The 14597-nt window shown below is 40.7% G+C and overlaps 1 protein-coding gene across 4 annotated transcripts in view; it reads right to left on the bottom strand.

Annotated features, from left to right (window-relative positions):
• Window positions 1-811: 811 nt before the first annotated feature.
• MYH11 (myosin heavy chain 11) overlaps window positions 812-14597 on the bottom strand; it is a 56831-nt gene continuing 43045 nt past the window's right edge. For 2 of the 4 annotated variants that reach the window (XM_064672880.1, XM_064672879.1), the window contains 16 exons: window positions 13870-14082; window positions 13530-13674; window positions 13235-13441; window positions 12105-12209; window positions 11850-12002; window positions 11181-11429; window positions 10718-10930; window positions 9814-10026; window positions 9013-9174; window positions 8350-8478; window positions 7745-7833; window positions 7397-7520; window positions 7033-7241; window positions 6365-6473; window positions 5547-5719; window positions 812-1497 (listed from right to left, as the gene is read on the bottom strand). In XM_064672880.1, coding sequence (XP_064528950.1) covers window positions 1359-1497; window positions 5547-5719; window positions 6365-6473; window positions 7033-7241; window positions 7397-7520; window positions 7745-7833; window positions 8350-8478; window positions 9013-9174; window positions 9814-10026; window positions 10718-10930; window positions 11181-11429; window positions 11850-12002; window positions 12105-12209; window positions 13235-13441; window positions 13530-13674; window positions 13870-14082 — 2632 coding nt within the window. In that variant the 3' untranslated portion in view covers window positions 812-1358. Of the gene's footprint in view, window positions 1498-4411; window positions 4444-5546; window positions 5720-6364; window positions 6474-7032; window positions 7242-7396; window positions 7521-7744; window positions 7834-8349; window positions 8479-9012; window positions 9175-9813; window positions 10027-10717; window positions 10931-11180; window positions 11430-11849; window positions 12003-12104; window positions 12210-13234; window positions 13442-13529; window positions 13675-13869; window positions 14083-14597 lie in introns of all 4 variants that reach the window. The other 2 variants (XM_064672881.1, XM_064672882.1) reach the window with 2 other exon arrangements.

Consider the following 14597-nt stretch of genomic DNA (forward strand, 5'->3'; position numbering starts at 1 on the left):
AATCTCCAGTTTGTGATCTCTGTACCTTCTGGAACAATGCTTAGATTTAGAAGATGATTGCTTTAGCTGTCAAGGTGGATGTTTTTGCATGATTTGCTCTCCCTGTGGTCACACTGCTTAAGGTTCACTTGCTGTTCAATCGAAGGCATCAAGTAAGTTCTGCACTCTATTTAGAGTCATTTTACATCCTGCTTGGCTGTGTGTGGCTCCCTACTGCCCCGCTGTGACCACAAAGCTGCTGCTGTCTGAAAGTGCTTGAGCTGCATGGCTTTGTGGTAGGTCCTGGTAATTCTCAGGAGTAGGTTGTGGTCTTGTTGAAGTGCTCCAAAAATAAAAAAGTAGTTGTGTGCTGATCCCTTAATGCAGAACAGCTTGGTGTGGATCCCTGCATTCAGTGTGAGCTGCTGTTTATGTTTTCAGCCTGTGTTAGAGGCTTTAGCTGGAAGTATTTCTACACAAAGCAGACATCAAGTTGCCTAAAGACAGACACTTAGGGTCCAGTCTGCTTTCCAGCTCCTGCAGGTCCGGTGTCATGTCTGTCAGCCTTTGGGTACATTCACGGGCACCACCGTGTGTCCCTGAGGTAATCAAACCTTTCCCAAGCACTTCACATCATCTTACTTCCAGCTCAGTGTATGTACTGTTTTGTATTTCTTCAAAAGCAACTGCTTAGGAGAAAATCAAGGTTTTGTTCTGATTACAGATGACCTTTTCTAAGAAGTATTTCAGTTTTAGAGAAGCTCTCCTGCATCCCCCATTCTGTTCAAGCTGTATTACACCCAAGTCACACCTGTGCATAAGAATAGTGGAGTCGTTTTTATAGCCTTTTATTAGTGTGTAAGCACATCCATGGTGCATATAAAACTGTAACAGTTGACTTAATTTGAACAAATGATATTTTTCAGTAAGTGATTAAAAAGGCACTTCCACCTTGTGAATTGTGCATCAGGGGTGTAGTAACCAGGAGAAAACCCTATATTAATTGAATACTCAAAATGAAAGTTCAAGAAAAGATTAACTGACCAATGCCTTTTTTTTTTCCCCTGCAACAGTCTTAACAAATCCTGTGTAGACTACAGTTCACTGGAATTTAAGTCATTTGAGCTACTAGTGCTCACTTTCTGGAAGATTCTCAAAGTGAATTACTCTGTTAAAAAAACCCCACCTTTTCAAATACACTTCCCGGTAAAATAAGTTTTGGAGTACTTTTAACATCAGTCTATACATTGGAGACAAGGCAGTTGTGCTTTTATCTGTCAGAGGAGTGGGTGTATGTGACCTTGACACTAAGAGTAGACTTATACAGTGCTAAATATCATCTTCCCTCCCCCTGCTGCAGTGCAATTTTTTAAGCGTGTTTATTCACTGGCTTTTGTTCCATTGAAATCTCCATCTCTGGCATCCATGTCGTCATCAGCTCCATCTGTTGCATTCTCAATTACTCTTCTGCCTCCGGATCTACGGGGTGGGGCAAAAGATGCTGGCTCATTTCCCCTCCTGCAGTTAGAGGGGAAAAAAAAATAAAAAAATCAGGTGTTAGGTCAGGTGTTAGGTCATTTGGAGTCCTTACAAATAAGCACAGGCTTTTGTAACAGGACCTGTGGGGCTGATGGTTCTAAATGCAGAAGAGCCAAGACCTGTGGGCCTCTAATGCAACTTTCTGTTCTGTAGCATGTAAGAGTAATTTATGAACAGGTTGAGACTCCCAGTTCCTTGGAACTGGGATGGGATTCCTGTTCTTGTGCTTGTGTTCTTGTTCTCATCTGCCCCAAATCCCCCCTACTCTTCCCTTCATTTCACTGTCTTCCCCTATTGGGACTGCAACTGATTGTGCTTGGAAAGAATGGAAAAAGGTGCTCCACAACAGCAGGGCAGTGTCCCTCCTGTCCCTCTGGAAGAGAGGGAGAGAGAGCAGACTTGTACTGCATTTCTGCCCTGCAGTCTGGGTAAGCCCCCCAGTTGCTGAAAGCCCTGACCCTGGGATTGGAGCAGTGCTGTGGGTGTCCACAGGCATTTTTGAGCCCACAGTTCTTCTCTGCAAAGACTGCACTGGTCAGAGCACCACAGGTGCTTTGACAGGTATGACATCCTAGGTTGTGAGTACCTCCAGTGTTTTTTCCAGTGGAGAGAGGAAACCATCACTGCTTTGGAAGTGTGTTTGTAACCCAAACAAGGTGCTGATGCTTAGCAGTGCACGTGTCTCACAGAAGATGCTTTTTCCCACGTTACCCCCTTTTTCCTCTCCCATCTCCCTCCCATCCCCATATATTTCATAGCCACGTCCCAAGGCAGGGACACTTTGGTCCTCAAGGTTAATTTTTTGGGGAGGTGTGAGCAAGTGAGACAGAGGATGGATTTGCCTCTTCTTGGCCTCCGTTGCTACTGTGCTACAAAGCTTCAGTTTTGTGATATGGCCTCTCACTTGCCCCTCATTAAGCAAAGCTTTGTAAAGGCTTGAGACCACAGACATAAGCAATAAAAGAAATTCATGATCACTGAATGCTGTGCCAGAATTACTAATTTGGTGTTAAATATATCTGAGACTACACTTTTGGGTACAGCAATCATGCATAAATATTTAAAGGCTTGTCTTGTCCTTGCAAAAGACTAAGCCAGTGTCCTTCCTGAAGCAGATATTTAAGTCTAAAGCTCAATCTTCCATATGAGGAAAGTGGGTAGGATCACTGGCTGGACTAACTCATTTCAGAGGCATGAATCTGTGTTTCCAAGGTAGAAATATGACATGTAGTTTATTTTCCACAATTCTGTCCTTAAACTTCAGTGTAAGCAGCACAATTAGCTGGATAATAAAGCTTCCTTTAAGGTCTGCTGTTGGTTAACCATAGTTGTTCTGGTGCTGATGGCATGTATTGAACACAAGGGTATATTACTTTTACCCTGGTGTGTGCTTGGCAGAGTCTAACAGCAGTGTCTGCTATTTTATGGCAGCAAATATTTGTTATTATTGTTTAGCAAGAAGGTTCTAATTAGGTCAGTCAATGCATTAATTCTTTTTAATAAAGGAAGAGCTCTTTCCCCCTTGGACTTGTGCTATCTGGACTCAGTTACTTATGAGTCATTTGTAAGATAACTCTCTTTGTGCTGCAGTAATTCACTGAAGTGCTATAAGAGAACGTGGGTCTGGGGACAACAACAGCAAGAGTCCAGCCAAATTGTGCACTGCAGTTTTGGCTACAAAGTGAACTTCTTATCACACACTAACTACTTATTAACAAACTGGTGCAGTATGCATAAACTTACCAGTTATTTAAACTGGTATTGGCCCTCTGGATAAACACTTTTTGTTTATATTTGTTCCTCTTAAACAGGTTTATGTGTTTGATAATATTCATGTGGTCATTTGCATTAGTACCTTTAGAATAATGCATAGAGCTGAGACAAGCCTTAAGCATCAGTGTTTGCTTAGCACCTCTGTATTTAATCTGCCTTTGAACAAGTGCTTCTGGAATAGTGCTTGAATAACAGTCTAACTGGAAATATCAGGCTGACTAAAAGGCACATGCAAGGACAAGACATCATCTTTAAATATTTGTGTATTCACAGCAAAATCCAGCAAATGTAAAATAGAAAATATACAAATATTACAAGGCAATAGCTCTTTAATTTTTGCAGCAGCAGGTATTCCTATCTCCAGAGAGTGTAATATAGTGCTGTGTTAGGTTACAGTGTCAGCTTTACTTTCTGTGTCCGTGCTCCATGTTTTAATAACAGTAGACAAACAATGTAATGTCTGGAAAACAGCTCTAAAAGCTTGAGTAATAGCTCTTTGTAAGCAATACAGGCACAGAGTGCTATGTAACGAAAGGCAAGACTTTCTCTTCTGTCTGTGATTGTGTGGTGTGTGACAAATCACATGCAAGTAAGGTCTTCCCAAATCTCAGGTGAATTAGATGGACTCTTACCTTAGAGTCAGCATTACAGTATGCATAAAAAATACTGTGAAATTCTAGTGACATGCTGTGACACTTCATATTCATTAGTCCTTTTAATCAATTTTACTAATCAATGGTGTATTTTATTTGAAAAAATTTAATCTTCGCGGCAGCACACAAAGATGATGTGCAAAAAAAAAAACAAAACCAAAACCCAAAACATTTTCATGCAGAAAAAGTCAGAGTCCTTCATTAGGTACTCTGTTGGTAGAGCTTGTGAGAATGCAACATTGGTAAGTCTATGTCAGTACATAACCTACTTGTAAGAAAGATGTATCACTGATGAACAGCTGATGGCAGCTAGATTATTGTAATATTTGTCTCTTTTGATAAAACAGATTAATGCCAAGATATCCAAGCCTTCACAGTTTGCAGAAACCTCACATAATTTTAACCAGGGCCAAAGAAAATGGAAATTTGTGCAATACAAGCTAGCTGCAAAGTTGAAGGCATGGTACCTGCTTAGTCATGCGAAGGTTCCTGTGTCCCTCTGAAACAGAGATAGAGAGTCCCGGGCAGTTATACTAAGCACATGGTCATGATCAGAGGTAGGTAATTACTTTTAAATAATTAAACAAAGTACATTACAGCCAATTACATTACATTTAGATAAAACAAAAATAAGCCTTATGGTGTTCTATGTAGAAAGGGCTGGACACAGCCCCTGCTTCGTAAGGCAGCCAGGAGCATGTACTACCCAAGGTGGTGCTAATGGAACCACATCCATAACTTCACTTGGAAGGGAATCCCCATCTGGAGCATGTTACTGGTAAACACACTGGCAAACTACTTCGAGAACACAACTAGACAGGTGCTTTTTTTTTCATCTGACATATTGTTGGGCTTAGGTAGAAGGCAAAATTTTATGGTAAAATGATGCAGATAGATTAATTTCTTTATAGCTCAAGTCAGCCTCTTTATTTCCGTGAGCTGGTGTTTTCAAACCCAGTGAGTACAGGAGAGTTCGGGTTTGTAGCTGACTGATCACAACTTTATCTTTTTCCCAGTCAGTTTTAACAAGAAAAAACAAAGGGACATTTTGATCTTTTCCTTGGTATGAGGACACTGAATCCCTTTATGAGGAAGTCCACAGAGACTTTGGAATAAGAATAATTTAGTATGTTTTGTCTTTTGACAGCTCTGATGTTGTCTTAACACTGTTGATGGGTGTTGTGTGTGAGTTGTGCATGTGTGAAAGTGTGAAAAGCACAAGCATTTCTACCCTTTTGTGACTGCTTCTGTACATATAGATACAGCCATCATATAAAGAGTGTTTTCAAAAAGCAACCAAGCCTAATTCTGTTCTGATTTAAGCCAGCAGGAATTTTGATTAGAAAAGAGTAAGGCCTGTGCCATGATGTCACAGTTGTTCATCTCACAGCTGAAATCTGCTGCAGTGTAAGAAATGCACTTCACTTCTGACTTTGGCCTTTGGTTCTGTCTGCCAAGCTAATACAAGGAGTGAGTAATTGTGCAGCATCATCAGTGTCTGTTCTTTACCTGACAGGTTTTTTTTTCCCTTCTGTAGTTTAGTTCTAAATTTCAAGGCTGTCAGTGAGTGGGAAGGGCTACCCACTACTAGGGCTACTCTACCTGAGCTTGCTCTTCAGTGCTGTAACCTCTCGGCCCAGGGCTTCGTTACTCTCCGTGGCTTCATCCAGCTCCCTCTGCAGCTTCCTGCGGTTTGCGTTGATCCGCTGAGACTCTTCCTCAGCCTCCTCCAGCTGCCTTTTCAGCTGCTTGAGTCGTGCATTGCCCTTCTCGGCCTAAAGGGAAATTTTAGAGTAATGCTTTAATTTAAAACAGATCCAATAGCTTTACATTCCTCATTTTAATTTCATGCTTCTATTGAGAGTTTGACTGAAACAAGATCCAAATCAAAGATGGAGGCTTAAAATCTTAGAATAACTTTGCTTTGTGGGAGTTCATTTTGCTGGTAGATATTGTATTCAGACACTACTTGTTGCTTCTTTTGCTGCACAGTCCTACCTCTGCTTTTCTGGTTTGCAGGTTGATGTGCTTTAGGTAAAGCTAAAATTTTAAAATAAAATGTGTTCAGCATTTCCATTTATACACTGATAAGGGTGTTGTGCACAATCCTATATCACTGTGCAGTCAGACTGTTGCAGCTGGCTGATTGACAAAGACTAGTGCTTTGGCATTGGATGTAGCATGGAAGAAGAATTATATTGTCCCATATGTATATATATAAGGGCTGTACAGCTCTCCCAGCACAGAATCCAGACAAACAGTCTGCTTTCCAGAGAGGCATTTGTTTGAGGCAGAATGTGGAATCTTCCTTTCTTAGGGTAAAACCTGAAAAAATTTTTCCACTGAAAGGGTTGGAATCTTCCTTTCTTAGAGTAAAACCTGAAAATTCTTGTGCCCAAGACTAAGAGACATTCTGATACCTGGTCTTTGTACTGCTCCGCCTGCTTTCTCTCGTCCTCCACCTGCAGCAGCGCGTCCTTCAGCTTCTTGTCCTTCTGGCGCAACGTCTTGGCCGCAGCCTGCTTCTCTCTGCAAGGGACAGGGCACATGTGGTTATCTGCAAGGTCTGTAGAGTCTTCACCTGCCTCAGACTTGTTGCTCATGAAACTGGCACCATGGACCCATAAGTTAAAGGCCTTGCCTAATTTAACAGGTGAATTCTGAGGAAAACTTAAAGGCCACATTCTTCAGATCAAAACAAGTATCTGTCTTTGCTCTATGCTAGAGGTGCTCCAGGAGATCTGTGCTGAAACACATGGTGATTTCCTTGAAGAATAATCCTACAAGTGGCACAACGTTATGGTAATTAACCTGGCAGGGTCATGGGGCAAATACTCTAAAATTCAGGAGAGCGGATCCTTGCCTTTGATACCAGTAGAACTTTCCACCAATAAAATGATTCTTAATCAAAAACTGTAACAACTCCAGTTACTTGCCATTGTTTCAGAAATGTTAAGTGAGGAAGAGACTTTACCAAGCCTTAATGGCACTGAGAGCCTGATGACACAAATCCTGTTCACCTTTGTTTACTTTCTGTGTCATTACCTGGAGCAATAAATGAACAGCTGTGCCCTCAGGAGATCAGTACCTGGCTTCCTGTTCCAATTGCTCTTCGAGAGAAGCAATTTTGGCCTCCAGAGCAGCAATTGTAGCTTTGAATTTGTTCTTCACAGCTCCCTCCATCTCCTGCAGCTTACTCTTTAGCTCTTTGTTCTGTCTCTCCAGTTGCTGCCGAGCGTTTTCGTTCTTCTGTGCAGTTTGGCGCTCTGTTGCCAGCTCATTGTTCAGCTGCTCTGCCTGCAAGGTGAGAAGGGGTGCTGTCAGAAGTCTTGCATGCTTTCAGAGAAATGACAGGTGGCAATTTGGGGTGGCAATTCTCTGGATATTCAGAAGCACAAATAGCTTTTGCTGGGATATGAACAGAAAGTGCCATGTGCTGAAACAAGCCCTACCTGCTGCACTGCTTTCCTCATGCGATCACCCATTGCGTCTATGTTGCTCTGCTCCTCTTCCAGCTCTTCCTCCAGTTGGGCAATTCTTGCTTCCAGGCGCCGTTTCTCATCCTGAAGGCTCGCCCTGTAAGTTTAAGTTTAAAGAGTGTGTAGTTATGGCTCTGTTCTTTTATGAATTGCCAGTAATTCATAAAGAAAACTAGATATTTCAGTGAAACCAGTCAGATGTGTGCCTGTTTTGTTGTCAAGACCAGATGGCTGTTGGGAAATGAACATAACTTCTCTTGGCAGCCACGTGATATTCAGTAACATGTTTAGAGCCTAGTGCATGATTCAGTGTATCCCTACCTTCCGGAGGAAGCGCTTCGAAGTTCCTCTGCCATCTCTTCTTTCTCCAGATCTGCTTGTTTGCGAGCTCTCTCTGCAGCAGCCAGGTCCTGGGAGAAAAGGGAAAGGCAGCACAGTAAAGAAATGAGCAAGTAAATGTTCAGTTACAGCATGACACAAAGGACTGTAAACTTTCTAAAACTGATGGGTTGTCTTGTTAACAGAATAAATTCTTGTCATATCATAAATCCTAGGGAAGTGCAAAGAAATACACTTTATCCAGCCTGTCAGCTGGTTTCTATTTTATTGGTTTTAGTCACAAGATTGCCATTTAATACATGTAGGAATAATAGCACTAACAAGACTTCAGGAATTTATAGCTATTGAAAACAATTTGTGTTGGATCTTTGCCTTTCTCCAAGGTGATTTTTTTCAGCTTAATCTGACTGTGCTCAGATGTAGATCCAACAACTTTAGTGGAGTACATGGAGCACATGGAACTTGTTACAAGTGCTGCTTACAGCTTTCAGTCCCTGATAGCTGTTAGATTATTTCACTGCAGTTCTGTTTTGCTACTGGAGGTCATGTGTAGTCTCCTTCATACTGCTTTAAGTTTCCTACTTTACCTCCTGAAGCTGCAAGAGTTCTGCTTCCAGGCTCTTTGCTTTCTTCTCATTTTCTCTGGCTGTAGCAAATATTTCTTCTCTGGCAGCCCGTGCATCATCCAGCTCTCTTTGGTAGTCCTTCATCTGAGCCTTGTTGAAAAGAATAACAGATTTATTACTATTTCAGTAGACAGAAATTTGGATGGAACAGAACACATACGCGTTTACACTGTCATAATGCTGCTTAAATGGTATTTTCTTGAGAGATCAGCTAGCACATGTTGGAAAGGTCTGAAATGATATGGCAAGAAGGGCAATGCATTGACTTCCACACTGCATCTTTTATAATGCCTATTGTCCATTTTGTCTTGTAACCCTTTCTCTACATGGGAATCTTTGTTTTCCTTCATGTAGGTAAATAGCAGATGAATGTTGGATAGAGAATTTTGGAAGCGCTCTGCAATGATGAAATTTAAGATTCTAATTATTTGCCCTGTGGAATTTTCCATTGTCATTCAAACTGACTGTCAAAATACAGATATTTGAATGTGGGAGTCTAGTTAAAATTCCACCTCTAACCAACCAACTGTAGTAGGCATCAAGTTCACAGATGTCACCTAACTTTTGTATTGTGACTGTTCAAAACACAGCAGTGGGAAAAACTCTATTTGTGGGCTTAGATACCTGTAGTTTGCGAAGTTGTTTGATGGCTTCTTCCCGACCTTTGTTAGCAGAGTCAGCTTGGCTTTCCAGGTCTTTAACATCCATCTCCAGCTTCTTTTTGGCAGCAGCTGCCAGGGCACGTTGCTTCCGCTCGTCTTCCAGTTCCGTTTCATATTCATGGAGCTGATCATTAAAGAAAATGAGATCAGTTTAGGAAAGTCCTTGAGCCCTTTTAAAAACTCTGTGTATGTCTGAATAGTATATACAGACCCCATATCTCTGTTAACTGATTTCCCTGGCAGTTAAGATAGATTTCCATTTTGTCCCAAAATTACAGATTTTTCAAAGAAGTCAGCAATTTGGGTTCTGTATTCATGGAGGTGTGTATGTTACAAGATGATGACTACAGCAGTTGTCCTTGCTGTCACAACACTTCTATACAAGTTCTATCCTGTCTATTTTCATCTCCAATGCTTTTGTATCCATTCAGTGTACCTTGGGAAGGCAGATATATTAGAAGCTGTCTTTTTTGACTTGCACTGAGAACATAGGGGAAGTGATTCTGACTGTGTCAGAAAAATCAATTGGTATGATTTATACTATATTGGTTGTAGAGTTTAATTGCTAAATCAGTTGGCAATTGTGCACCTGCTACAGAAACAGAAAAAAAACTCCTGCCTTTTTCAGTATAATAACTGGGTTTTTTTTTAATTACCAAGCACAAGGCAATATGTTTTCTTCTCATTATAGTAAGGTTTTAATAATGGCATGAGGCTGGGGACTTGATTAGATATTTACAACAGCAAGAATAGGGAATGGTACCTGTTTAAGGAGTTGTCTTTTCTTCTCCTCATTCTGTTCATCTCTGGCTTGTAAATCTCTTTCAAACTGGCCTTTCAAAGCCTGCATGTTAACCTCCAGCCTGAGTTTGGCATCTTCAGCAGCCTGTAACTCATCCTCTAGCTCTTCTAATTGTGTCTTCATCTCTTCTACTTGCTGTTCAAGGGTCCGTTTAGATTTCTCCAATTCATGCACCTTTCAAGCAAAGAGAATTTAATAGACACATTATAAGAAATAAAAATAATTCTAGTTAAATGCAGTCTACCTGCAGTATAGGCCACATTTGGAATTATCAGCTGTGAACAACGAATGAACTAATTTGCACTGAAAATGGTAAATTAACATTTTTTTGTACACTTGCAAATCGGTCTTAAAATAACCAGAGATTCTCTTTATTCCATTTTTAATCTAGTCAAATATAATAATTTAATTTATTTAGTATTGCAAGTAATATAATCATATCCCTGTATAAAAGAAGTGATTGGCAATGCATCAGTGGAAATTTGCTGCAGTTGTATGACTGAATGTTAGGCAGGTGGCAAATATAACTAGTAAAATCAGATTTGCAGAGTTTACAATTTCAAAGCTATGTAATAAACTAGTAAATTATTTACAATCTCTTTATTTTTTTCAGTCTTAGAAATCAATAAGAATCTTCTTCATGCTTGAAATTATGTTAAAAAGAAAGATAGCTTATGGTTACTTTGCTAAGTCCCTTGAAAATTTGGACACAAAAGGAATAATCCTTGAGTTCTGTATGAAATATCTGATCTTGCTGAATGGATTTGATTGCTACAGAGAATTTCCCACACTGAAAACAATGATCTCTTTTTTAGCTTCTATTTTAAGTTATTGTTGTGGATATTGTTCTAAGACCAAAACTTACGTTCTTGCCAACATCATCTTTGGAGCTGACAAGATCTTCCATTTCAGCTTTCAGCATTTTGTTTGTTCTCTCCAGTTCTTCTTTGGCTTCCAAAGCCTCTTCAAGTGCTCGGGCCAGTGACAAAGCCTTTGTTTCCTTTTCTCTTGCTTCAGCTTCTGCTCTGTCCCTTTCATCTGCATATTTTGAAGAGATGTTTTTCTCTTCTGCTAGCATCTGTGAAAAGGTAGTGCCAATACAGGAAGTCATTAGTAAAAAGGTTTTTCTATTGCAGGTGTCTTGTCAGTTGTTAATGACAGAGAAGGATCTCTGCTTTTGATAAAGGCATATAAATACAAAATTAACCAGTGTGTGTGTAATTAAAATTTAGTTTATTTTTTGTCCCTTTTCACTAAACCAGTGGACACTCTGTGAGTTCCAGAGAAGTTAGGTGATAACACAGCGAGGGAGAATCTTAAATCCATACCTGATCAAACTTCTTCTGTTTCTTCTCCAGGTTGGAGACCAGCTGACGCTGGTTGTCCAAGTCCACCACCAGATCATCCAGCTCCTGCTGGAGTCTGTTTTTGGTTTTTTCCAGTTTGTCATAAGAAGCAGCCTTTTCCTCATACTGTTGTGTGAGGCTTTCAATTTCCTTCTGAAGTTTCTTTTTGCCTTCTTCCATGAATTCTACTGTGGTGGTAAATTCCTGTATCTTCTTCTTGGAGTCAGAGAGCTGAAATTTGAATTCAAAGGACACATCTTTGTAGCAGTGACAAAACTTGGCAGAGAGACAAAACTTGGCCAGGACACAACTAAGACCTGGAGAGCTTATCAAATTTGACCCTTTTTGAAGCCAGTGACCCATCACCCAGCCTTCATAAAATGAGGCAGAGCACAGACCTCGTATGCACATACAGGCCTTGTGTGCAAGACTATCTTTGGAGCTATCTTGCATTTGTACCTGTCCTAGAGATCACTCTTTGAAGGAGAGGGAGGCTGCTGCCCTTACTGGGGAGCTTCACTGATGCCTTCTGGGCTAACAGCACTAGTTCCCTGAAGGTCCACATGCTGTGCCAGGATAATGCTACAGATCCTCTGCAATTACTGACAAAACTCAGTGATGGAGCTAATGATTTAGCTATGGCACTGATACCTGTATCGTCAGTGTTGAAATATGTCTCTCCAGATTTTGTTTTGCTTCTACTTCTTCATCCAACTGCTCTTGCAAGCTGTTCTTCTCATCCTCCAGCTGACGAAGCTTGGTAGACACATTCAGCTTCTGCCGCGTTTCTTCCTGAAGCAGCTCCTGCAGTCACCACATCAGTTGGCAGTACAGTGGTTAGTTTAGGTCTTTTTATAGTGAATTTTATAAACATTGTAGGTGAGCTGTTCTTGGATTCAAGTTTACCTGTGTATCTTGTAGCTGAGATCCCAAGGCTGCAACATCTTTGGTCAGTTTGATATTCTTGCTTTCTGCTTCATTGAGCAAACTGGTAACATTTTCAACCTCCACCTGTGAGACACCACAGAGAATAAACTCAGTTATTTTGCACAACTTCAGAATCTTCCTCCAAACTTCAGTTTGCTTGCTTTTGTTTGAAATCTGAAGTTTGAACACGATCTGAATCTTCTCCTATGCCTCTGGGTTGCCTCAAGCACTGACAGTTTCTGGCTTAACTGCAATTCACAGTTTTACCATAATATTTCTGGACAATATGTGGGATTTAATTCCTCTGGAACTAAATTCTACACACAGACTATGCAGTGTCTGCATGTTGTCTTTGTGACTTGTGTATTAAGGCCTAATGCCCTTTTTGTCTAGTTTACCTTAGTATTTCATTACTATTTATCAAACCTAATCACATTCATAAAGCAATAATAGTATGTTCCTTGCAATGAACTGCAAAGGAAAATGGGGATTTTTGATGGATTTTCCTTCCCCTTCACAAGTTTGACAGAAGGAGATGCATTTTGATTATATTTTCTTATTTATCCCCAGCTTAAAATAATGAAAGCTTACTGCAGCTATGAACAAAATGTAACAATAAGCTTGATTAGTGTAGCTGGACATTAAACATCTACCAAATAACCTTTAGTTATTTCTAAGACTGTAGATAAGTGAGCATTCTCCTTTCATTGTCAAAGTTCTGAGCACCTCTTATGTGTTTTATAGCTGTCTTAATCCTTTACTAGAGGCCAAATTCCTACCAATTTTCCCCACCACCCAAAAATGATCAAACAGAATAAACTCTGTAGGATATGCATCATGATCACTGAATCAGTGAGGACATTACAAACTGCAGTGTGTACAGAGCGATGATGAGAGTGAAAGCTCTCAGTTCCCTGAGATGGAATGTTACAGTTGATTAACTGTGTGATAACTGAGGTAGGAGTTTAAGGTAGGAACCCTACAGGTGACAAAAAAATGAGCATTTCGGCTGCAGGGCCAGGTTTCCTCCAGATCCACCCTCACAGAACAGTATAAACTGGTCTTTTCAGTCCCAGGGTGCCACAGCAAAATGTCAAGGTTCTTCCTACCTGTAATTTATGAACTTTTTCATTGAGTTCTGTCCGAACACGCTCTCCCTCAGTGTATTTGGACTGTAGCTCTTGCAGCTGTACTTCCAGCTTCTTCTTCTTGTGCTCCACATCTTGCTTGGCCTGATTCAGGCTCCTGACTTCATTAGCCAGATCAGCATTGTCTTTCTCCAGTGACTGTTTGGTCTTATCCAAGTTTGCTTTAGCCTACAAGCATGAAGTGAAGAAAGATGATTTATAAAAGGAAAATGTGTTATCCCGTAGATAGTTTTCAGCAAGATGGATTTCTGTTTACCCGTTTGAATTGTTCCAGCTGCTCTGTTAGCTCTTCCACAGCTTGAGTGTGCTTTTGCCTCATCTCCTGGACCTGGGCTTCATGAGTTCGAGTCTCCTCCTCCAGGGCTCTCTTCAGCACTGTGACCTCTTGTTCCCGCTTTGCTCTGGAAGGTAACACACATAAATGGAGCAGCAGCAGACAGTTGCAGTGACTGGGAAAATAGCACTGCTGCACAGCCACTGGGAAAATAGCACTGCTGCACAGCCACTGGGAAAATAGCACTGCTGCACAGCCACTGGGCAGCACTGTACTGAGCTTGGGGACATTTCTTTTTGCCCCGTGTGCTACATCTCCATACCTGAGCTCTTGCTGGGTGGCTGTGGTATCCAAAGTATCCTCAAGCTCTGTCTTAAGAGCCTCCAGCTCTTCACCTAGGTCTCTCTTCTGTTTTTCTGCTTTGTTTCTTGCATTTCTCTCAGACTCCAAGTCTTCCTGGAGATCAGAGATGATAGATTCCAATTCACGGATCTTCTTGAGGGCGTTGTTCTTCTGACTAGTTTCATCTTCCAGCCTTTTTGAAAAGAGAGTATTTAATTTTGTAAATTCAAAAATAATAATAATAATTTCACTTCGAGGGAGTCAGTATACAGAGATTAAAGGTTTATAGTCTCTGTGAAAGAAAGTACCAAAGCAAAAGGGGCGAGGGGACTGATAAAAGAAGGATCTCACAGCTGTGCTTTACTGGGACACAATGGCTGGAGATGCTGATCAGCTGATTCAGCAAATGTTTTGGTTGAGTGTTTTTACTCTTAAATTTATACAGAAAATCCACTGAGATTCTGGAGTGGATCAAGGTCAGACTCTTCATTAATTTCTGCCTTTTGCCAATGAAGTATTTTGTTACATTTTGTTGTTTACGTGACAGCATTGCCGTTGCCTGTGTGAAGAGGAGTTTTCATTGATGCCAGGAGATAAGATTATAATAATAATAATAGTGTAATTATGTTTTGCAAAATGAAATTTGGAAAATGGGGAAGCACACATGGAGGATGAACTGAGAAATGAGATTCATGGCTGCAGCTTCTC

The sequence above is a fragment of the Pseudopipra pipra genome, chromosome 16 (assembly GCF_036250125.1).
Source record: "Pseudopipra pipra isolate bDixPip1 chromosome 16, bDixPip1.hap1, whole genome shotgun sequence".
Classification (NCBI taxonomy): Eukaryota; Metazoa; Chordata; class Aves; order Passeriformes; family Pipridae; genus Pseudopipra; species Pseudopipra pipra.